General features: G+C 44.2%; 1 protein-coding gene across 17 annotated transcripts in view; it reads left to right on the forward strand.

The window, feature by feature from the left end:
• The window catches only part of adgrb2 (adhesion G protein-coupled receptor B2), a 217020-nt gene that overhangs the window by 168350 nt on the left and 22738 nt on the right, over positions 1–25932 (forward strand). For 9 of the 17 annotated variants that reach the window (XR_004698785.2, XM_035183252.2, XM_035183245.2 and 6 more), the window contains 13 exons: positions 608–711; positions 996–1098; positions 1566–1716; positions 3685–3754; positions 6040–6106; positions 10829–10914; positions 12859–12957; positions 15541–15640; positions 17203–17274; positions 19494–19586; positions 20879–21154; positions 23583–23622; positions 24071–24085. Coding sequence is in view for 16 of the 17 variants with exons in the window: in XM_035183252.2 (XP_035039143.1) it covers positions 608–711; positions 996–1098; positions 1566–1716; positions 3685–3754; positions 6040–6106; positions 10829–10914; positions 12859–12957; positions 15541–15640; positions 17203–17274; positions 19494–19586; positions 20879–21154; positions 23583–23622; positions 24071–24085 (1276 nt within the window). In the remaining variant the exon portion in view is untranslated. The remainder of the gene's footprint in view (positions 1–607; positions 712–995; positions 1099–1565; positions 1717–3684; positions 3755–6039; positions 6107–10828; positions 10915–12858; positions 12958–15540; positions 15641–17202; positions 17275–19493; positions 19587–20878; positions 21155–23582; positions 23623–24070; positions 24086–25932) is intronic. The other 8 variants (XM_035183249.2, XM_035183259.2, XM_035183260.2 and 5 more) reach the window with 8 other exon arrangements.

Raw genomic sequence — 25932 nt, forward strand, 5'->3', positions numbered from 1 at the left:
CTGACAGACTGTGGCATATCTAATTAAAGGTAATTGCATATCATTAGCATGCTATCATTAAAAAGGGGGACTACCAAATTATTATAACCAAGGGAGTGTAACAGTTAATAAATACTGTAAGTGCAAAGCTGGAAATGTGCCGGCAACTACTTTAATCTGTAAAGGCAACAGCACAGTAACTGGATTTATTCCAAATGACTTGTCACTCTCCTCCACACATATATATCTACCATAGCAGCTAACCTGTTGTGTTTTTGTTGTTGTTTCGTATGGACAATATAGTATCACAGTCTTTTGGCCACCTGATTATTTATGTATTATATATGGTTTATATACCAGGGACAGTTTACATAGAGAAACAGTGATCCAATGCAAGTAGCATGTGTTCATAGCACATGCTAATTTGCAACACCCATCAGTAGAATGGCTTTTGTGGGAATAAAAGCTAAACTGAGAACTATAATACTCAATCGAGCACAAATTTAGGAAATCATATTTGGGTTTTTCAAGCTATTTACATCTGAAGGATAAAACGCTGTGTTAATTATTAACTATTGTCTCTTTCCCCTCTCTGTTCCTCCTCTTCCCCTCCCGTCACTCTCTCCAGGACATGGGTCCGTCCAGCATACCCTCCGTGCCCCTGATGGTGGGCTGTGGAGTGTCCTGCACAGCCCTGCTCATCCTGCTGCTAATCTACGCTGCCTTCTGGAGGTATCAACACACAAACCCACGCATGTACATAGCGCACACGTACGTGATGGTTGTCATGCTATAACTACATGTGTCCTCTGATGTGCCAAAAACTGCTGTGAGGCCCACAGAACAAATGTTTCGATTGCAGCAGGGGGTGGAGATTAGTTTTCTTTTGGGGTAACACGCATGACAGATGGCAAAGCTAATAACTCCAACGTCCAAAAGAGCTGCTGTTCAGTCCGTCAATCTGACATTAATACATCTCTCATGTCTCTATCGCTCTCTCTCTCTCCTCCCTGTAGGTACATCCGTTCGGAGAGATCGATCATCCTGGTGAATTTCTGCCTCTCCATCCTGGCCTCCAATTTGTTGATTTTGGTGGGACAATCGCAAACGCTTAGCAAGGTGAGGCGCTGATGCACAAATAGGAAGAAGAAAAACACACTCAAAAAGTCTCCTCTAGCGCTCTGAAAGTGCATTTTGGCAGTAAAACCTAGTCAATACACGCCTTTAATAAAGACTGGAAACAAAAGCATCAAAGTAAAGGCACAGCAGACATGGTTTGTTCGGTGGAGCTCTCGAGGGGAGGCTTCTGGCACAAAGCACTCAGAGTTGTCTGACATAGCTGTGCGTGGTGGTCAGTATTGATAAAGATCAGGAACACATGTAGAGACAGGTCCAACTCCCATTATTCTACACATTGCATTCTTCAGCAGACTTCCCTTTTTCCCATTTTCCCTTGTTATTTTTTGTTAGTTTTTCGTTGTCCTCTGCTGACTTTATGAGCCATTTTGACACCTCTCACAAAACTTTTGCAAAAACTTTTTTGTTAAACGTCTCCAACTGTTTTGATCTCTTTCTTCTCTCTCCAGGGCCTCTGTACTGTGACCGCCGCGTTCCTGCATTTCTTCTTCCTGGCGTCCTTCTGCTGGGTGCTGACAGAAGCGTGGCAGTCCTACCTGGCCGTCATCGGCAAAATGAGGTCGCGGCTCATTCGCAAGCGTTTCCTGTGCCTCGGCTGGGGTGAGCGTCCGCACTCAAGGCACTTCATCACACGTCCACACTAACAACGGCCGCATTGAGCTCGGTTTTAAATTCAGTGTTTAGTTTTAAACGTCACAAAAGTGGCACAGTGAAATTCATCTGCTCGCTTGTGTCTTGGTGGCTGCTGCTGCTGTTAGAAATGTAGACCGTCTGCCTCGGCCCCGTGTGTGCCAGAGGATTGTCAGCATAGCAAATGAAGACGCCTTCATGAATCAGGCGCACTGTTGTGCGACAAAAATTGATCAGAGGGAGCAGAAAGACCGGCATATTTTACATGACAATGCCACAGATTTATTATGTTGCAGTGTTTTTTTAAATTGTTGCATTATGCTTAACAACCTCATCTTTGTCCCATTTTTTCTTTTGCTATGTCATAATCGCTAATTACGGGACTTAGTTTCATTCAGAATTGAAGACACTCATTGCTGTTCCTAACGTATTTAATCGAACACAGCCAAAGCTCGACATGAATTTTTTACGTGCACACTCACAGACAGTGTCAGACTGTACAGTCATTGTATGAACCTCACACGTCTGTGCCACTCAGCCTCCATGCCACTCTATTACACTGCCCTTTCACTGTGTTGTACAATTTGAGGCACCCGGCACCATGGATGTTGGGGGATAATCAAAACATTTGATAACATCTGCACAACACTGGCAAGATGCTTCGAGATAGCCTTAGAAATTCCAACCGCCACACACACACACACACACACACACACACACACACACACACACACACACACACACACACACACACACCCACACCGTCTGTTCATCTGTTCATTTCACTTGATATTGATCCCACCAGTCTAATCTGCCAAGTCACTGATGCCCTTACCTGATACAGAGCAGGGAGAATGTATAGATGTTGTACATTCACAGATAGAGAGATACTGACACAGTGGGTGTGTGTGTGTGTATGTGTGTGTTAGGGCTTGTGTGTGGGTGGGTGTGTGTGTGTGTGTGTGGCAGCTGTACAATTTGAACGATAGACTTGCAAATGTTGGTGAAATGCACGAAACGGTGATGAGGATCAAGCGGTTTATCCTCCTCGCGTCCATTTTGCAATTTTCTTCCCAAATGATGTGATTGGAATCAGTTGCCATGGAAACAGGAGAATCGGTGTGTGTTTGGATCTCGGTTAGATTAGCGTGATGCCTTGACGTGTTGACATGTGTTTACTGTGTTGCATGTCAGTAAGTGCGATTGATGGATGTTTTTGTTTTGTCTAATTGAAAGTTTGCACATGCTAGTTAGGGGACCGGCCTGGCTCCTCACCATCTTATTTGTTAATGTTAATGTGATTTTTCTGTAATTGCTTTTCATTTGCAGCCATAATCACAGCTTTGTTAATTACATGAATATTTCAGAGCCAAAGTCATTACAGACCCAACATATTTCCTTCTTTCTCTGGCACGTGCTCTGTGACACCCAGTCTCACTCTCTTTCACTCTCCTTTTCACACACACACACACACACACAGACAGATTGCTTGATTTAGCTAATTAATGCATGACTTATTGACCACTCCGAGCAATATCTCACATTTTTAGAAACTCCCCCAGCGCCACTTGCTCGCACACACTTGCATCACGCACACCCCGTGGGTCATACAGGGCGGCGTCAGTGTACACAAGACGACAATCCCCGTGATGAACTTGAATCGGAGCCCATTTTTCATGCCTGTAGCTCGACCTTCATGTCAGGGATGGCACGCGGAGCCCACAGGCTTACCTGCAGAGCTCTCCATCGGTTCCACTCACACATGCACGTCTTACATGCTATCGCACGGCTGCTTAGCATTTGAATTGAAAGAACCATATGGAGTTGTTCACGCTGGAGTGGGTAGTTTGGCCAACATGCTTCATCGCCACTCTTCGGTCTCGCTGTTATTCTTTGTCTCGCCTTTTTTGATGTTTCTCTCTCTCTGTCGCTCCGCAGGTCTTCCCGCCCTCGTTGTAGCAGTGTCGGTGGGTTTCACCAGAGCAAGAGGTTACGGCACAGCCAGCTAGTGAGTACCACAGCAGGTTTTTACCTCGGAGTTGTGTTTGGATGAGCTGGAAGCTGGATGAGCGTGGAGTGCTCTCCAGTTTTTCCCTTTGCTCTTTGAGATGATGACTTCCCTAAAGGATTCAGGCTCAGTTTTATTTTCTAGCCAATGCAAAGGAGATGGTCATTCAGTCAGTATGAAGCCCAGCTTAGCCATAAATATCTGGATCTGTTAAACCAGGATGACACATTATCTTTTCTCCATCAATCCATCTATCCATCCAATTTCTATACGCACTTATTCTATCCCAGATAAACTAAAGAATCTCCCAGCATGCACTTGGCAAAATGCAAACACGTACTAGTTCGTCCTATTTTAATGGACATGAGATAGTGTTATTAACGTCAGTTGCAAGAGGGGATCACAACTGACATTACGCCTTCGATATGACTAATGTTATACTTGAGACACATTAAACGACTGCAGAGCAATTTAGAGTAAAAGAGGGAAACTCGAGAAAGATTTTACACCTCAGGGACTTTGAAGTAGGAGAAAACATCTTGAGGTATCATTTATAGGAGTTCAATGGTCAAAAGCCCTCAAGCTCAATCTGCTTCATCAGAAAAATCTGCAATTAATACAAAAATTTCAAATGCTGATCTGATTGGTCCACTGGGATACGCCCTGCAAAGTATCAGGTGTTGCAGGCGTATAAACACATTTAAATGTATGCATGTTAATAATCAAAATGTCTGATGAGGATATCAGCGACCCGGCAACTCATGTACAAACCCAATTACGCCTGTTGTCGTTCCAACTTGAGGCGGCGTTTGTGTGAAAGTGTGAAGCTGATTGAAAAAATATTTATTTCATGGCCATAAGATTAAAATCAGTCATATAGAGCTGAGATTATTTTCTTCTCTATACGCTCTGAGAAAAAAACACACCCGGCCAATGGTGTATCAGACTGGATGAAAACATGTGAACGATGATTACAAATGTGTTCCCTCCTCTTTACTTAACATCTCATTAGTATGAGGACTGTATGAGTCTTTTGGGCTGTGTGCTTTTCCTCCCGCGCTCCCTCTTTATTGAGCAGCAATTAAGAGAAACGGTGGGGTTTCAGTTTGCTCTGATGACATCACCAGAGGACACATTTAAACCACGTTAATTCTCAGTAGCTTCCACGCCAAAGACCACGAGCAGTGTGAGGATGTGTTTTAGCTGGTGAACAATAATAATGTTGCTCCGCACTGAGGGCAATATTTACAGAAACAGGCACTTACCTACCCATGGAAATGCCCGCTGCATCCCTCACTGAGGCCATTCCAGTAAATGGGTTATTTAATTGGTTGCTGTGGTTAAAGCAACACGATGCAACTTTTTCACACCTTAAAATAACAGCTTCAAAATGAGTTTAGTGATACACTGAGAGAACGGTGCCACTGAACGCCGTTTCATGCTCCATGTAACTTTGGCGAGTGGGCACGATTTCCTGCAAGAAAATAGTCACGGCGTAAATCGCCAGAATCTGACCCAGCAAGTTCAAGAGTTGTGCTGAACTGTAGATCGTTTAAAAAGATTTAGAAGTCATTAAAAAACCAGAGTTTATCTCTAAACATTTAAAACTTGAAGAATTCCAAACAGAGATTTTTGGATTTGTTACAGCAGCAGCTCTTCTGATTCAGTTAGCCGGGGATCATGGGTAATATCCCCCGTTGAGTTGTGTTTAAGGGACTATGCAGTAAATGCTCCAGTCAACAGATGGATAGATTTTGTTCTTTCTCTACATGAAAACCACTTAATCGCTCAGAAATTTGGCTGCAGAGGGCGCTGCTGCTCTTTAAAAGTTACATAAAAGTTTTACTCTACTTGAAAGTTTAGAATTCTTGATATTTTAAAAGTTTCTTTGGGTGTCTGTGGCTCAGGAGGAAGAGTGGGTTGTCCACTAACCATAAGGTCATTGGTTCAATGCCCAAGTGACCCTGGGCAAGATACTGAACTTTAAATTGGCCCTGTCGGCTGTAAGTGTATTAGTAATGTGTGATGGTGCTGCATATAGATAGCACTGTGTGAATGTGTGTGTATGGGTGTATGGTAGAACTACTGTAAAGTGCTTTGAGTGGACATCGACACAGTTCTATAAAAATACAGACATTTTACAGACCATTTATATCGTGTTGCTTTCAGAACGCACAGAAAGTGAAATGCTTGACCTGAACGTGGTGAAGTGATATTTTACACGCAGTATTTCTGTTTATACCTTTTCCTGCATAAAATTATTCTGTGCACTCCTTCTCCTCCAGCTGCTGGTTATCCTTGGAGGGCGGTCTGCTTTATGCCTTCGTTGGACCTGCTGCCGTCATCGTTTTGGTGAGTCTGCCCGATCTCTCTCTCTCTCTCTCTCTCTCCCTCCCATCACGAGACTCCCTCACTTTTCAGCAGAGCCAGCCTCCCTGTCTCACCCGTTACAGTTGTGTAACCCTACAAATGTTTTTGCTAAGTTGGCCTCCGAGCGAGGAGCTTCAAAGCGGCTGCCTGTTGACCTCTGAGATGTTTCCCTTTCCCTTCACTCCCACCTGCGCATGTGAGCAAACACACACCCGCGGTGTACACGACAAAATGATGAGTTGAGAACTTTGATCCTCGAGTTGAAAATGTCAGCTCAAACAGCAAAATATATTCCAGCAGACAGGAGTTGCAACACATGTCTGGACTGAATTGTTGCCCGGCAGCTACAGCTCTCACTCATAAGTACTTTTCAGGTATGACTCACTGTACCCAGCATATTTAAGGCAAAATCTTTTTTTTTATCAAAATTTATTTTTTCCGACAAAAATATGTGACTAACAGTCTGCGCCACAATTAAGATATTATTTTCTGTGTTTGCCTTATAGCTATAAAACGGATATAGTTATGAACAAGTAAATATAGCTGTATATTGTCCTGCTGAGGGCATTAATAGCATCTCGGCGGTGTGTTATCCAGCTGTTGTTGTGGCTGCTGTATGTGGCTGTTTCTAGGATTAGTTAATTTCCTCTTAATGAATCCCAAGGTGAATACTTTCACCACTAAGTTTAATAAGTCTGGATTTTCGGGGTAATTGCTTCTACCAGCGGTGTGCTGTGGCTTTTACCCGTAGGTAAGCAGAGCTGCAGAACCTCTGTGATTAGCAGAAAGCTGAAGATTAATATGATGGATGCATATTAATATAATAGCAACAAAAGAGAAACAGAATGAAATGGCTTGGGTGTTGTAAATTTCATAAATATGAAACATCGAGGTCGTGTAATTAAGTCTAGAGGTGTGTGTAATTGTGATGTGCAACAGGGGAATCGAACGGACCACTGACAGTTGGCAAAATTAGACTTATATGGGTTTAGAGGTATTTGACATTAGTGTTGATGGAGGACTAGAATATGTGGATCTAACATCTGACGGCGGTGACACGGACCAGGTCATCTGACAACTTGTTCACCTTAACACACCCTGTCAATCAAGCTAATTCGTTATATGCGCTGATACCCATGTTGCACACGTTGAACTTTAACCCGCGATACTGATTTGATCAAATCCCACACGGCGAGAGTTGGTTGTCGCCTGATTTCCGTTGTTTCCGTGGAGACTATTTGAATTGCCCCACATTACACCTCAACTCCCCATCTTCACACATATTGGTGATTAGGAGACGTCTTCAAATCAAGTGAGGCCGTATAAGTCGCAGTGTTACTGCTTGGTCTTAACACTTAGGGGGGAAAGAGTGTTGAAGTAATTTTCTAATGTGTAAACACAGTTCCCACATACATCTGCGAATGTGTGCCGCCGGCTCTGCTTGACAAGGCCTATACTTTCCCAATAGGACATTGTCTCACACAGGAAAATGCCAGAATAGAATAGAATATAAATTTCATGTCCACCAAAGAGGAAAATGATCTTCTGCTCACCAACAAGCGAGCAACAACATGTAAATTCAGAGTTATTAAAACAAGCGACAACATATCGACCGGTATAGTCAAGCTAGCATCCAGAGACAATCGCCTACTGACGCCACAAGTGGGCAGTAAAGAACAAAATGAATGGCAATATCAGATCTTTTATGGGACAGAACGCTGTTGTGAGATCCGATGCAGGGTAAGATACCACTTTGACTTCAGTGTCGTCTGACTGATGTTTATTTTGAGCTTTAACAGGTCAAACATTGCTTGCCTTGCTCACCCCGGTGAAACTGGCTGTGTTGTTGTTATGTTTGAGATTCTGTTCGTGTGTTGGAAGGAATGGATCAGACAGCGTCCCAGTATAGTATAGTACAGCATAGTATTAAATATTCATAATTAAAATGATATATTTAAAGGCTACACAGTCAGAAAACACTGCCTTTAGCAACCAAGAATCAGTATTTATCCTTTAGGTGAAAATAGGAATTGTTATTTAATCAAACAGTTTGACCTACAAAGAGTGTAATTCAATTTAAATCACCCACAAGGTTGGGATGTTTAAATCTACAATAAAAAAAGTACGTTTTGCCTACGAACTTTTATGTTTGAAAAGTCAAAGCTTGCAGCTGCCTTGAAAGACCGAAGGGCATTTGTCCTTGTACGTTGTTTATCAGTGTCTGGCGTTTGTTGGTATGTTTCCAGCTTTCCTTCATTTTCTGCCTCCACAATGTTGATGCACTGTACGCTCCACACCCCAGCTGTTACGTGATGGTCCCCAGCCCCCCGGTGTTGTTGCTGGGGCCCCACTCTAACAAACAGCTGTAATGAGAGCGGGGCGTCGGGCAGAGAAACACAGACCTTCCCACAGGACTCGTCTCTAATTAATGAACCTGGCCCTGGGCAAATAGCAGAGCAGGACGATGCTGACTCACAGAGCCGTGGCCAGACATGACTGGCATGACAATAGCGCTATCTGGCACATCGTAGGTAGTTGTCAGCGGCAGCACACGAGAGGGAAGGAGTTCAGAGGGAGCGTTTCCAGCAAAGTGTTAAAAGCTGCCAGATGTACCGTACCATTAGACGCGGGCAAAGGAATAGGCTTCGAGTGTAAATCCGGCTTCTGCAAAAGCTGCAAAAAACTGGAATTTCCACTGACCACATGAAAGTCAGACTTGAACTTCTCAACCACTCAGCTCTTTCCTCAGGATTTCTTGCAAACGTGTGTAATATCTATGAAGGAGATTTTCCCCGCCCCGGCTGGAGGCTTCTGCTGGTGACAGATGAAGGAAGGAATCCAAGCAGACATTCAGTTTAGGACCTCGATAAGGAAAGGAATCCCTTGCATGCACACTTTGCAGCGGGGGTCGTGCTAGACTGTAATTTGTGGCTGATGCACCTCAAACCTAAACAACACAAACAGATGAGTGATGTAGCAGAACCTCTGCAGAGGAACACGTAAACGATGGAGGGGAGAGTAGTAGGGAATGTCGGAAATCACGGATTATTAAGAACATGTTGCCATGCAGCATCGGAAATCTCCCAGATGGGCCGGATTTGAGAGCAGAAGAGGTCTGCATGTGGCAACCCTTGGCTCAGATCGTGTGTGTGCGTGTGCCTAATAGAATCTGTATCACTGGGTCACTACGGCCAGATGTTTGTCCAGCTTAGCGACGGGTTTCTCATTAGGAGCCCGGATGAGAAGCGATCAGTGTTTTGGTTTTTTTTCTTATATTTTGAAGGTGTTCCCCCACAAATGGAAATAAATGCTTGGAGTGATTATTGCACATTGGCAGATTTCTTTGAAGTGCAGCACTTACCCAAAGGTCACAACAACGAATACAATCTAATAGGCCTGTTCCAGAAATGTCATATACTGTCATATCTCAGTTATGGATGGATGTCAGAGAGAAGGCAGCCATTTGGAAAATAACCCTGGAAATATGAAGTGAGGGGGGTGAGGCTAGTTTTCTGGAAATGAATAAACGATGTCAGGTGTCTCGGTTTTTTTGTGTTTCCTGTTATATCAGTATTTTTATATATATTATATAGGAGGAAAAATATTCCTTGAATGTACAATTAATGCGTCTTTGGCTCAGTTTAACTACTGTTACTGTAATGGAGCATGGGGCTCTGGCTTTTTTCTGTGGCAAATAAGGTTTTAACCATTTCCTAAAAGTTCATTGCACCATAGATTATGTATGTCTCCATTTCTCAATATTATGTTCCTGTAATACTTCAGGCTGCAGTTTTAAGGACGAATTGGATGATGCAGTTTCAGGACTGCATTAGCCCGAGGTGTATTCTCACCAAATACTTCTCTCCGTCTTGCAATTCATTCAATTTGTGTGATTTGTATAATTAGCTCAAAATCAGGTAAAATGAAGATGGAATCACGTGCTATGGCCATTTCAGTTACTAGATCTTAACCAATGTTTGGAAATACACATTTCAACTTTTTCAGTTCTGGTTTTGTTGAAGAATAAACCCTTAATTCTTTGCGTTAGACTTTGAATGAAGTGTGTATGGTCTTGCAGGAATCATCAACTCCAATTTCTGCATGTGCATCTTCAGCACAAACTCCAATCATGGAGCAAAGTTAGTGGCTGTATATCCTGGTTAGATTGAGTCAATTTTGTTTATAAGTCCTTCCAATGTAGGTTAACTTTAAGCAAAGCATAAGTTTAAAGTTAATGTTAAGAATCTGTGTACAAGAGTAGGATGCTGTCATATACAGTGTTTAGGGATTTTGCTCCACATCCAGCACGTCCATATTTGAGCCGATAGTTTTTCATCAGGGCAAGCATTAAAGATTTTCTGTAAGTAATAACGGTGGACTTGGGGATTTGTGTACTGCACGCTCTGTGCTTTAAAACCTCATCGAGACGAGCTGGAAACGAGTCAGCCTGCAGGGAGCCCTGACAGCAAGAGCAGCGTCACTTTCAGTCTGTACGTATGTGAGACAATTAATAAGTCGTCTGCAATCAGCGGGAACATTGAGAAAAGAAATAAAGCAAAGCCGCCTGCATGAGCCGAATCCCTGACGGCAGCCACGTCTATTACAGCGATTCTGATCAGACCCCTCTCTCCCTCTCTCTCTCTCTCTCTCTCTCTCTCTCTCTCTCTCTCTCTCTCTCTCTCTCTCTCTCCCTCTCTCTCTCAGGTGAATATGCTCATTGGAATCGTGGTGTTTAACAAGCTCATGTCTCGAGACGGCATCTCCGACAAGTCTAAAAAGCAGCGAGCGGGGTGAGTTAATTTCCCTAAAACCCTCTGCACACACACACACACACACACACACACACACACACACACACACACACACACACACACACACACACACACAGACACACACAAATATACACACATGCCATTCACTCATCAATCCACAGAGCTCTTGGTGGGACCTGACTGCAACTCTCTGCGATATATAAATTCCTACTCGTTGTCAGACACAAACTCGGGGAGGCAAAGCTCTCATGCTTTCAGGCGTCTCTCTACACACGTCTACTTGTACACCTGTGCTTCGCATATACAAAAAAAAATACACACAATTCAATTTGGCAACAAAACGGCAAGACATCTGCTGCGTTTTGTTGCTCTGTGAATTCTCTCATCCATCACGATTGCTCCTATGAATACAGGGTTTCCATCTATTGTGCGTGTCACAGGTGAACGCTGTGGATATGAAGATCAATGGAACATGGAAATTTAATTATACACTGTAAACACTGGGATTACGTGGATTAAAACCGTATCGAAATGCTATGAGATCCTCCTCCAGACAAACATGCACACACATGATTCGCTCGCTGTAGTGCGTGCTGCGCGTGTAGCACACGCATGCATATGCATCCACCTGCAGCATTACTTCAATGCAGTCTGCGGCTGTTCATCATCTTATACTAATCCGACGGGTAGGGGCCGCGACAGCTCTCGCAAGCAAATCCATGTTTTCATTTCCATACCTATTGATTCCATTGTTTTCCCTGTCTCCTCTCGTCTCCTCTCCTCTCCTCTCGCCTGGTCTCGTCTCGTCTCGTCTCCTCTCCTCTCCTCCACACACCGTGTCTGTCTCCTCGCACAAATTGAAATTGATTATTTGTGCGTCGCTGCAAAGGGTTAACGGTGCAGATTGGCCCTCTGGGGGGTTGATTGGCTTCTGTTGCCCGCTGATGCAACCAAGATTAAACCAGCTAATGTGTACAAACACATTGACACACACACAAACAAGTGTACCCCTCCTTTGTTACGGGAAAAGTCCTCGGTGTTATCCGAGTATTAAACACATTTCCTCTCAGGTTTCCAGAAGTGAATGCATCGAAGTCAAGCACACACACACACACACACACACACACACACACACACACACACACACACACACACAATAGTTGGTAGTGTTGCTAACAGGACAGGCTGTCATTAGCGTAATGTATTTCCTTATGAAGCCGTGGGGATGTGGCTGGCACTAAGGCAATGAGCTGTGATGGCACGCTAATGTAGCATAGCCCGTGCATGGCCCCCATCCTTCTTCACTCGCAATACACACACACACACACACACACACACACACACACACACACACACGTACATACACAAGCTGTTTCTGTCCTCCTGAGTAGTCAACTGTAAGTAAACAACCAAAGGAGTCGTTTTCATTAAAGCTTCATCGTGCACAGTCACACAGATAAAGGAGACACACACACACACACACACACACACACACACTCTGGCGGTGGACTAAGATGCTCCATGTACTTCCTGTCTGTCTCACTGTAATCTGTTAGTCCCCATGACTCTGCTGTAACATTGCAATGTCCGTCTCTCACGTTCTCTCTATACTTGCTCTGAATCAATCTTTGTATTCTGACTGTTTTTATTTTCATTGCTGCTACATTTTTATGATCTGGTTTTAATTTGCCTGTCTTTCTTTCTTTCTTTTCTCCCCCCTTCCCCCTGTTATTTTTTTTTTCTTTCTTCCACCACTCCCTCTCTTTGTTTGTGTTTTTTATACTTTCCTCTTTGTTTCCTTTTGCAACACCTGCTCATTCACCTGTCGACATAACTGGAACTTGTGTTTCCACTCCCTCCCTCCCTCCCTCTCCTCCCTTCACATGGTTTTGTGTATGTCTGTTTACATGTGTGTGTATCTGTGTGTGTGTGTGTGTGTGTGTGTGCGCACATGTCCTGAAGTGTCCCGGCGGAGGCGCGGAGCCGACTGCTCCTGAAATGCTCCAAGTGTGGCGTGATCTCGAGCACCGCGCTGTCCAGCTCGACTGCCAGCAGTGCCATGTTAGTCCATCTTCATCTTTCCACCTCCTCTCTGACTCTCCATCATCATCACCCCCTCTCCATCTACCCCCTCTCTCTCTCTCTCTCTCTCTCTCTCTGTCTCTCACTCTCCATCATCCTCTCTCCGTCTGTCTCCACCTCCTCTCTCCCTTCTCAACTTCATCCTTCATAATCTCTGGCTGTCGGTAATGATGCAGGATGACATTCAAACCTGCCTGGATGAAAAGAAAAGAAATTAATGAAAGGCAGAAAAAAAACAAACACCTGCACTGCGAGCCGCTGTTTAATGAGAGCGTGTTTTGATCAAAAGCGGATTTTCCTCGGGGTCGTTCAGAGCAAACCTGACCCGTGTCGAACAGTATTTGTGAATCTTTTTTTTTTACAGTTTGTTATAACGTGCAGCGCTGCAAAGGTTTAACACAACGGGGCACCACAGTGTCAGGACGCCTCTCAAATCTGCCGAACACATTACTGTAACTGTAGGTTTAATTATGTAAACAGTAACACATCAAATATCACATGGAGCAAGAGAAAAACTGGAAACGCATAAGAGTTATTTAACTCTGTATATTCTAGCTGCATATATTTAAATCTTTTCTGTGTAGGGCATTTTTTTGTTTTGAATTATGCCTGAATGTGTCAAGGTGCCGCGTTTTGTTGAGGAGCGTTCCACCAATTTTGCAAGTCAAAGTCAATTTGCGAGTAAGGACGAGTTTTGCATTGCCTGGGAAAACAGCTGTATAATGTTTTCTGTGGCTCTGGAGGCGCTTTTTCAAGTAGGAAAAAAAAAAATTACATTTCGTCAAACAATGCTCAATCCAGTGTTTTTTTGAACAAGGAAAACAATGTTTCAAGGAACTTAGCTTGAGAATATGGGACATGTAAAATAGAGTGTAAGCGAATATAACATTTTTCCATTCCTTAGATTTACAAGTACACCATCTAAGAAATGCTGCATCCACAGTCTCTAATATATAGTTTACTGCGAGACGATATCATGCAGGATTCAAGCTGTTGTGGATATTTCCCTCACCCCCTTTTCTTGAAGTGCCATAAACACAGACAGTATAGTCTCTGAATTTAAAACAAATCTTCATGCAGCCATCTCCATGGTAAAACTTGAGGAGTTACCACACTGGTGTAGCAAGAAGAAAAATATTACCAAGAGGTCTGTTGTCATGGTTTCATGTTGAGTGCAGTCAGTGCATCCAGTCTCTGAATTAAAAGACCCTTCTATCATTTTACTGTTGCAGAAAAGTCCTCTGCATATGTAACTGTGTCCTTGTGCAAATCTGTCATTGTGGCGCAGTGTTTGGATTTAAAATCCCACTGTGTCCACAGCAGAACCTCTGCTCTTAGTTGTGCGATTGTAATAAGATGAAATTGTTCTGTGTCGTCACACAGAAAACACAGAGACGTTATTGACCATCACAAACTTCACTGATCTCAGATCTGCCTGTGTATTTTCTGAATGTATGTGTACAATCTAGATATAGTCATTTAAATTCACATGACTGCCCCTCCTCTTGCTGCATCATTATACCATTAGATATCATTAATAACACACTGCTGGTAAGAATTGGGATTAATAAGTATCCCAATTTTAAAACAGTTTGTGCAAATGTATTATTTATTGGAATCATATTGTCACACTAGCATTTATTATTTTATTCTTTCTGTGTGCCTTTACATGTTATAATTATTCAGCTTTAAAGACTATCACTTGGGAATTTACATCCTGAAAGTGGTACAAAATTGTGACAACGCAAGTTTTCCTCACTTAACTTTTCTCCCGAATGACCTTGTAGCGACTCGTTAAAAAGCACTTACTGTGTTCAATGAGGTACACTTTGCTCAAAGAATGTAGGTTATACTCCACCATATTGTTAACATCACAGTCCACAACAGCTGGAAACTTGACACATTAACAAGAGGACGGCACAACTTTGGCTTGATTGCTCTTTACTTTCTTTTTTTTCCATCGGCGCGTTCGGCAGTGCACCTCTACAGGGAACGTGCGTGTTACTCGGCGCAGCAACACGGAGCTGTCCTTCTGCCCCGCTGACACTTATAAGCCCATGAATATGTGCTCAAACAGCATGAACATTTTAAATTGGTGTCTGACTCCGTGGAGTCACACACACGTACACACACACACACACACACACGTACTCCTCAGAAGCCCCCGTGTCAGGACTTGTCAATGGCCTGTCTTCTACCTATCATCTCACAGTTCGCCTGCATGACACTTACTGTGCATCAACCATGTAATTGTGAGCAATTGTCAGTCTCGTAACGATCTACATGATTACACATCATCCTCCATTTCTCAGTGAGAATAATAAGTCTGAAACCTCAGTGTGCCAATCAGCTCCAGATTGCCATCCAACGATTGGCGTCTGTGTGGTTGTGTGTGGTTGTGTGTGTGTGTGTGTGTGCATGCATGCGTGTGTGTGTGAGTGAGTATGTGAAGTGGAGTTAAGTGACTTTTCAGAACTGGCCTGTCTGGTTTGAAACTGAACCCCTTGTTCCTTCTCCTCCTTCCCTCCTTCCCCCCTGCGTCTCCTTCTTCTCCTCTGACAGGGCGTCTCTGTGGAGCTCCTGTGTGGTTCTCCCTCTGTTAGCGTTAACCTGGATGTCAGCCGTGTTGGCCATAACCGACCGGCGCTCCACACTCTTCCAGGTGAGGTGTCCAACAACACAAGCAGGAGCTCACACGGTGTCACCCGCACACTTGCATCTGTGATCCATCGTGAAGAAGCTGCTTTAAAATGTCATATTGGACAGCCTCAGAAAGTTCAGCACTGACACAGACGTGTCAACAGACAGAAGCGGAGGTTTCTGGAGAGTAGAAGCTGATTGATGCTCATAGATAAACCAATGATGCAAACCAAAGCATCATCAATCTATGGGCTTCCATGGTAAATAATTAGCGCTGGTGTTTTTGACGTGCATCATAAACCACCAGTGTGTGTTGCCCTTTTGGTTCAGTCACTTATTTGGTTTAAAATTTAACTTAAATGTGAACTCAGATGTACCATATGTTGCCTGAGCAGTTCAGGTTAAAGGTTAAACCTGAATCGGCCAAACGCCAAATTGTATTAAACGAAAAACAAGCTGCTGTGTGATTCCCACTGTGGTTAGTACATAAAATGGTATGACTGACTTATTGAATTTCCATATCGGTGTTTCTTTAATGGTTACGGAGTCATTTCACAATAGGATTACAGTAATAAATCACATGATAATACAGTTTTCCAACAATATGCTACATATAATTTCTTACTTTTCCACTTTCAAATGTATGAGAACAGGAACAAAAGGCCATAAATCATCAAACATGTTGTTTAAGAATGATGACAACTGCTCATGGTTGGTGGTTGTCATGGTAACATAACAGGCTTTCTCACTCATGCGATAACCACAGTGTCATTAGTCAGAAACAGTGTCTGTAAACAGAGCTCAAAGAAACGCTGATGCATCGCAGTGTGAAATAAATAAATCCGGGATTTGAACCGGGAACCGTGTTGGTGTGAGGCAACAGTGCTCAGCATACTAACTGTCAAAAAAGTAAAGGGATAATAAACCGAAAAAATGAAAAGATTCACTCACTTTGCTTAGTTTAAGTCCACAAACAACTGCTGGAGTTTCAGGGGTAAACAGCATTGCAGCCAAATCCAATATAATTGAAGTAACCAGTGACCACGACTTCAAATGTAAAAACACAACAGGAAAAAAAACAGAAAATGCCTCCATACTGCTCCTGTGGTGTCATGTTTTTAGCCTAAATGTCCGCTAACGGAAGTGGTGACGCTACCGGAACTAGCAATGCTACTGTGCACCCCGCGCATACCCTTGGGTGAGAGCCTGTGTGTGCGGTGTGTGCATGCAAACATGAGAAGAGGATAACAGCGGACACTTAGGATAAAAACATGGTGTAAATGACGATAGTTGTTTTACCTTTGAAGAGAAGAAAAGAAACACATTACACTAATGAGCATACTCATGCAAATTGCTTAGTTTATATGTTCAGGAAAATCTGTGTCATCTCTGACATCAAACAGCTTCCTTCCTCTCTGACTTGACACGTGTGACGTACGACAGGTCTAACAGTGTGAGGTGGGTGTGGGATGAGATGAAAACATAAATCACTATGAAGAACTGCCACTATATCAAAGAGGTTGCGAGGCAGCGCGGTATTGAAACTACGTGCAACAACCAACAGACGCCTCTTGTCTCCTCCAGGTCCTTTTCGCCGTCTTTGACTCCGTCCAAGGTTTCGTCATCATCACCGTCCACTGTGCGATGCGCCGGGAGGTGAGTCCGGCTTCTCCTTCTTTTTTTTATTTCCCGAATCCCCTGACGTGCTAAACTCATACATGTCTAATTCCGCACCCTCCGCCCAGCCAGAGTGACCTTAGCAACACTTTGACAGGTGGGACTCATGTTTGCAAATGTCACGTTAGTTTGTAGGTCAGTGCGAAGTCACGGCGGAACACAAGCGGATCAGACACGGGAGGGATTAGCACGGTATTTATGTCCTATGTTGCCGCGCTCCCTCTCCATAATGCAGTATGATAGTGCGGCATTGTCCGTCTGATCCAAGGCTGCTTTAAGGAGCTTACGAAGATGCTGTATGGAATAAGACGATAAGTCCCTAACTAATACCCCCTAGTGTCTATTTGCCACAGGCTTTGCAGTGCCCCCCAGGGATGCTGAAAATTTAAACTCATTATGCACATACAGCGCTGTACATGTATTAATGCCCTTGAGACAGACATTCACACACACACACACACACTGACACACACACACGCTGTGGAGTTATTCACATTTGCACCGAAGCTACATCGGTGGATTTACAATGGCACCCGGTTTCGGTAACTGTAAATGTGTCTTCTGCCGCTGATGCATGTGCACCCCGCACAGCTACCCAAGAGATCATTATGATATTGAATGCGCCGCAAAGTGTAAGTGAATTTTTAAAAGCTCTGAATGCTTAGCTGCATTAAATCAATAACACAAATGCAGCGGGGATCAGAGTACAGTAAATCCAGGAATTATTTATTGCAAATGTATGAAAATCCCCCCCTTGCAAGAGACTGAGTGTAAATCCTTCGTGGCTGCAGAACAACAGGAAGAGGGGAGTGCTAGAGGGAGCACGGGGAGAGAATGAGAGCGTGTTACAGTGCAAAAACAAGAGAAGAGGCAACACAAAGTGGGATAGTTTGTGAAGTCAACTAAAGGCACAAAACGTGCCCGGTGTAGCAGAGCGACGCGTCGAGCTCCTCGGCGGCGCCCATTGCATGTAAGGCGGTGCGGCGCAGAATGAAAGGGGGCCGCGGCGGCACAGTGGGCCCCGCTGAGATCAGTCGAGGCGAGCCGAGCGAACGAGCAGGTGTGACGTTAGAGGTGTTGTGATTAGGAGGCAGCGGGAGCGAGGGAGGCCGACGGGGAGATGTGGAGCCGAGGCATATTGTGAGAGAGAGAGAGAGAGAGAGAGAGTGTGGCGAGGGAGAGACTTAGTTAAGTGAGGAGCGAGGGAGGGAAAGAAAAGAAAACACATGCAGAGATGTGTGTGGGAAAAAAAAAGAAGAAAAACGTGATTCAAGAGCGAAGCAGGGGATGATGGTAGGGGAGGAGGAAATGGAGAGGAAGGTGGAGAGAGAGGTATGGAGTGGACCCATAGAGCGGCTCTTCACTTTGAAGTCAGGATGAGCCAACACACGGGGAGAGAAAGAGACATTAGTTCAAAAAGAGAATGGGGGAAAATAAACGCAGATGAAGATGAGTAAGGACACGAAGGCACGGGATCCGCACAAGGACTCAATGGAGGCGTTAGGCTTGACCATGCAGTATTAATCAGACATGGATGCTGCCCCAATCCACTCCATTTGTCGCTACACACGTACAGACACACACACGCACGCACGCACGCACGCACGCACGCGCCGCGCCGCGCACGCGCACGCACGCAGCGTGGGGGGGGATCTCGGAGTTGCATGGGATCCATTTGATTTGAGCTGCGTCACGAGAACCAGTCCTCCCACTGTGGGCCTGGTGTGTGTTTGCTCAGATGCCGCACGTGGGAGGATGAAGAAGAACAATATGACACCGGAGAGGCCCAGAGGTTAGAGCATCCGTATCCCGTACTGTTGGTTTTAATTAGGGCCGCGCGCCACTGATCTCGCGAAGCTCAAACAGGACACTTTGAAGTGCCGCGGCGTGTTTTCTATACCACTCCACTGGCAGTTGCATAAGCAAAAAAAAAACGAGTTTCTTGGTGAAGAACGTGGCATTTCCATCCACTTTGCAGCTTTCACATAATTTGGTATTCGCCGAGCATCCGCCATTGCGTTGATGAAGATGATGACTATAAGGCGTATGAGGGAGCGAGTTCCCTGATGCTGCAGAAGTTGATAACTCTAGTGAAAGTTCCCTTCACTAACTTCTGCTTCCTCTCCCTCATCCTTCCTCCTTTTTCTCCTTTTTTTTCATATTCATCCTCTCTCTGCCCCCCATTCCCCTCACCTCAGGTGCAGGACGCGGTGCGCTGTCGGATGGGGGGATGCAAAGACGACAGCGAGAACTCGCCCGACTCCTGCAAGAACGGACAGGTGCAGATCATGGTGAATAGCATTTCCATTTCATCCCACATTCGCTTTGGACCAACATTAACCAGGCTGGAGGTGTTTCCACCAGCTCAACCTCCAGTGGAAAGAAGCAGGAGTGCTTCTATTGAAGCGCTCCAACTCATTCCTGGCTCCTTTTGATTTTCATTTACCATTTCTACCTCAACGGAAAGTCATTATTGTTTATGCATTGTTGCATTTTTATTTGCTTTCCAACTACATTTGACTGCATTTCCCAAAGAAAGCTTGAAGCCAACTCCCTATAGCGCTGTAGCAACAAATACCGTGTCTGAAACAGAATCCTGCTGAAATTAATACCAATTCATTTTTGACACTCTCGCTGCTTCCTCTTCCTTCAGTATATCAGTAAGTCAATATCGCCCACTGGACTTCCTGTATTACCAAAAAAGCCACTTCAGCACTTTTATTTACTTCTTACCTGAACTCCTTTTTTTCTCTATTTGAAGAGCCCAGCGGTTATTGTAGGTTATTGTATTTGTTCCAAATGTGGCTAATAGTGCGATAAATCATATAGACTTGAACTGCCTTGCCAATGTCAGCGCAGTCACACCGCTGCCATTAGAGCATGAGCGACTCTCACATCCCCGCTTCCTTTTATATCTCCCTTAGACCTGTTTGCGGTAACGATTATGGCCCACTGAGCGCCCCTCCGAGGTTATCGAGATTAAACTTTGGAGCTATCATTCTGCACAGGGAACTCATTATGACACTGTTTTCTGTCTCTTGTTTTCATAAGCGAGAGGAGCATTACAGTGAGACTGAGCTTATTTAATTTTTTGGTTAAATTTATTGTCATCACACACAGAGTTCGGCCGGTTGCTATGACAACAATTGCACCAAGGGAAGACTTTTCCTTAAACCTTGTTTGCTCCGGTGTTTTTTTTTCCTCTCATATAAATGTGAATGAATAAATCTTTTTATTTAACAGTGGCACAAGTCTTGTATAATCACCCTTGAGAACATTAATTGTGATGGATAATTTGTTAAAGCTGCCCGCAGGAATATCGGCATCATAATTACAGTGAGCACCATCCTCTTAGGTTTCTATACTCAGAGGAAACCTCATTACAGTGTTAAACCCTTGACATTGTGAAACACCATAAAGACGCAGGGCTGCAGCGGCACCTGAACGCCGACTCAAAGCCGTCTATGCAAAAGTGAATTCATCTCTGACTGAATCTCAGTGTTCTCCTCAACAACGCTTCTTTCATGTCCTCCACTAACATTTCATCTTCATGTTTTTTCACTCCTATCTTTTACACCATCAGAGAGGTCCAAATGTGAGCTACTGTGGGCAGCAGTGCGGTTCCCTGCGTTACGGCACCTCCCCGTGCCTCTCGGCCTGCCAGGCGCAGCCGCTCCCGCCGTCGTGCCACCAGGCATGCCAGCAGGGCTACCACAGTCTACCCCGCAGCAACCATATCCCCGGGCTAGACCACAGCCACGCCCTCAGCCATGCACATGAGCATAGCCCCATCCTGAACAATACCCACAACCATGCTCATAACCATAACCACGCCCTCAACCACATCGGCAGCCAACGAGTATGTCACCTGTAGAAAACTCCATTAGTCACCAGTAATTGTGATTAGTCGAGTCCATAGAAGGAGAAAAGTGCAGTCTGTAAAACAAACATGAGCAAATATCAAAGGAAGGATGTGACATTTTGAGAGATACACAAACTTGTTGTTTGATGATTAATGCCACTTTCATGTCTTTACGCAAAATAACACAGAATCAACATTTATCTAGATTGTTTAACGCACGTGTAAATACATAGTATTGTGGTTTTAAACAGGGTTATGTGATGGACTATTTCTTGGCAAAGCAGTTTTACTGAGGTTAGTGGTGCTGGTGCATGTTGTCATAAGCCTTGTTTCCACATCGCTCTGTGTCATTAAGAGAGATGCATTCGTTCCTATGGTAACCTTGGTAACTTTGTGCCACAGGAAGTTAGCATAAAAATGAATGAGCTAAGAGGCTATTTCATTCAATGCAGTTGTTTGACGTTGTTGATAGTCAAACTGGGTAGTTTAGCAAAGTAACATGAATTTGCAAGAGTTCATTGTTACATTTATATACATTCATTCAAAACGAGAACATCGGCCCATGGCTGCTGTGGTGTCTCTGTGCGTTGACCACCAGGGGGTGTGGGAATCTGCAAAGGAAACAGAATTACACACAGGAAACAAAACTGTGGAAACAAGGTGTAAGCCAGACTGCTACCCTCCTGTTTACAGCTACGCGGCAGCTTAACATTTAGCATAAAGACATGAGACTGACATGAATCTCCTCGTTGAACTCATCTGCGAAAGCAAATAAACATGTGTAACAAAATGTCAAACTATTCCTTTAACTGGAAAAAACTAAACATTGCATCAGATACTGTTTGATTACACATTGCACCTTCTAAGTAGGAATAGTTGTGCCGGTGTAGACGTCCAAAGTTCCACTTGATTTGCTGCAGGATAAGTGTAAATATGATGTAGTGATTTATCTTGTCACTCTTTATTTCAGCAGTGACCTCAGACTTGACTGCTGTAAGCTACAGTGTGTTTACTTTGTCTTTACTGCAGGAATCAGTCAACAGGACTGTGTTCCTTCTTTTTATCAGTCGCTTCACTATACTTAACCTGTGAGCTGTTTCATATTGAGTCTGTGCGATAGTTAAAATGAAGATGATTTGTTTTACTCAATTTGGGAGAGAGAGAGAGAGAGAGAGGGGTTTCTTTCATATCCTCATTCATTCATTTACACCCATTTATGGTGCTGCGGGTGATTTGCGTACCGAGAGCTTCCCCCACTCCTCTGAGACCCTTGCATATTCTCTCCTTCTCTTCTCTTTCAGTTTTTTTCATTTCCCCCTCTCCTCCTCACTCTTTGCCTCCGTGGCGTGCCCAAACTGTCTAAAATCTGTAGTTTATTATCCAAACAAAGGCTTTTGTAAGTGAATCCCGCCGAGGACAGGAGGAAGCTCTGTGGCGGAGGGGGTGGGGGGGGGGGTAAGGGAAGGACCGCGGCTGCATAGCAATGAGCTTCACTTTCACTAAAGTTCAGGGGAAAAACTTGCGCGGTGGCCATTTAGGAGACAATACTTCTTCATTTAATCTGCCGCCTTCTGGGTTTTTCGGAGCGTGTCTTTACCCTCAGGAGCGGTGCCACCCTGCATTTCTCAAGCGGATTCTACATCAAAGCAAATAAACATCATTTTTTGCCTGTGCTCAAAACACCTAATCTACATAAAATCGGAGTTCCAGGATGCGGGGCGACTCAGTTCTGTGTGTTTGTGCTTAGTTCAGGGGTGAGGATGACTTGTGAAAGCATTTGTATTCCTTACATTATGTATAGTTTTTTTTTGCAGTCTGAGAAAAGAAAAGACACCGCCGTGAAGTTTTTCTTCAACTGGCACAGGAGATAATAAGTCTTGCCGCTGTGTAAATTCCTGTCCCCGCTTCCACTCACACGACGCCGAGGTGACTGTCGAGGCATACAGCGGCGTTACGTACCTGGCAGAACTCCACCGCGTCTCCCTCTCTCTCCCACAAAGTCTGTATTTTTGGATCCGCCGCTGCTTGTGAACCGATTCACATCACGAAACAAATTGGCAGCAGCGTTTGCCATCAGTCAGAATTCCCTCCATGTTCTTTGTTCTTTGTCGGCTCGAGGAGGGCTTTGGACAAATTCGCTATGAAGACATAAAAACCGGCGTGACTAAAGGCGGCGTATTTTGTTTTATGTTCCCCGTTCATAGAGGGCATTTCTAATTGACTGTCGCCATGGCAACACATCCTATCCTCTTCTGCAGAGTCACATTAGAGCATCGGCGTGATTGAATGCAGCACAACCATTCGAGATCCAATCACTCATCGGGCCTGTGGTGCTGCTACTGTTATGCTAATGCAGTGACTGTACTTTGCACATAACATCCTCGTTGTGTCTCCTCTCTTCCTGCCCGGCCTCCCTCTCTCTCAGACGGATTTTGAGAAGGACGTTGACTTGGCGTGTCAAACAGGTGAGCTCTCCCTTCCTCCTGATTTATCCTTCCCTCCCTCCTTTTTGTCTTCTCTCTTTAACACCCTTTGCCCAACACAGGATTAGCGTTTTGCTGAGAGGCAGCGGGGAGGTGTTGCACTCTTAGCTTGCCGCCATGCATGTTGATGAAATGACAGGAGATGATGCGCTGCATCTCGACACAGTTGTGCACAAATTATTATGCCTTATCAATCACACTGATTCTGCCCAGTAAGTGTTTAGCGAGCATATGTTTGGATGAGACTGTGTTTAATTGTGCATGATAATAACACTCCTCAATGTGTTCAGACCTGTTTCGCTCGCTATTGACGACGATGTTGTGTGTGTGTGTGTGGGTGTGTTAAATTGTGTGCAAATGTACCACATTATAGTTTATGTTGTGCTTTAAAGATATTAACACACCATCACTTTCCCCTCCACCCTTGCAGAGAGAGGACACCCATGTAAGTTTTGCACCTAACTGACCGACTTCACACTGCCTGATCTTTTCCCAAAACAATTCCTACAGACAAATCCGGGTTGTAGGTGAAACTGCAGAATGAGTGAACGGGTTTCACCGCAAAAAAACGTAAAAACAACCGTCAGATTTGTCTGATTCTCTGAGCCTCCACTGTTGGATACCGATGTGAAGGGATCAGCCTGGTGAAGTTTCCCACATCATGTCCGACCCTTTCACATCTCCAACAGGACGGGGGAACAGAGAGAAGGCTCGGTTCTGGTATGCTCAGACTCCAGCAGGATACAGCTTCCCTTTCTCATCAAATGTGTAGCCTGATATTTTGTGACATCAGTGCAGTCCACGACCCCGTTTAGACTCGGTATTAACATCCGCGGTGAGTGATCCGATGAGACAGGACAGGAACGCTGGAAGTCAAGGTGCTGAGAGAAAGTTTGTATAGCACGTGATATTAGATGCAGAGCAGCAGCTCAACATTCCGGATTTTAGTTTTAATCTGAAGTTTTTACTTTGCAACCTACAGCAAACATGAACACTATACATACAGCTGTATGTCCAAGTAGCATATTCAGCGGTGGACAGTTGGAATGCAGGTTTAATCACGTTCTACACGTTAGTGTTGGATAAACTTTGCAGAAAATAAACAAAATGTTTAGAGATTAAATCCAATATTATAAAAATAAACACCACTGGGCTATTCTCAACATGTAAAAGCTTTTAAAATAAATGTTTTTGCCTTGCAGTTACACTCCTCGCCAGCACCCATACTTCCATCGCCCTTGGAAGAGTTCAGTGCTAATTACAGGGCTGAACACTCCCAAATCTGTCCTGAATGTGTCCTGAGATCCGATCACTCAGACCAAATTTAGAGGTGTGGCCACATTCATTTAGTTGGTTGAAGATCCAATCACAAGTGGTCCGAGGAGACACATTCCTGACACGCTTTAAAACCAAGTGTGAACACAAATACTCACACGGATCTCTCAGGACGGATGTCAACACCAGGTCTGAACAGGGCCTACATGAGAATGGTCTGTGTTACATGCTTAGTCTAGAATTTGAATTTGGGTCCAGAAAGAGCATGATGTCTGGCATGAACCTCTAGATGGTTTGATCGTGTGATTGTGATAGTATATATTAGCTTTGTGTCTCATCAGCATGTCATACTCTAGGTTATTTGGAGTAGCTTTTCTAGAAATGTAGTGTATCTGTTTTTTCCCGAGCAACATGCATGAAAGCTAACCCAAAGCCACTGTAAGTAGTTTAATGTTCAGTTTCAATTTTTTTGTATGGTTTTTACAAAACAAATACGCAGACATACATGTGCACTTAAGCACATAAACTCAGACAGACTGCCACTGATATGGGAGTAATAAGTCGGTGCATGCGCGAGATACGGGACAGGACTCGGCAGCGAGGGAATTTGGCTCCATTTCATTTGAGGCACACGGCAGTTTGCACCGTGGCTCCTTTCTTCCAAGCTAATAAAAAAATCCTGGCTCACCGGCAAATCTCGAGATGGAGCATCGACCTCAGGTCACAGTGTCAGAGACAAAACTCATATTAGTTACAGTGAAGCGTAAAAGCCCGAAATGAGAATTGAAACTTTCATTTGGACGATGCGATCTGTCTCAAAAGCTGCATCTACAAACTTCAACATCAGGACCTCATTTATGTCTTTTATCTGTGTTTTGCCTACACCTCTTTGTCAACCCTGCTCTGTTTGGTGTAAATAATATCAATTCTCCTCCGTTCCTATTTTCCAATCCAATCCTTTCCCCCCCCTTCTTTTCCCCCACTCATAAACCTTTCTCCCCTGCTCCTTTTTCACCA

This window comes from Hippoglossus stenolepis, chromosome 17 (assembly GCF_022539355.2).
Source record: "Hippoglossus stenolepis isolate QCI-W04-F060 chromosome 17, HSTE1.2, whole genome shotgun sequence".
Taxonomy (NCBI): Eukaryota; Metazoa; Chordata; class Actinopteri; order Pleuronectiformes; family Pleuronectidae; genus Hippoglossus; species Hippoglossus stenolepis.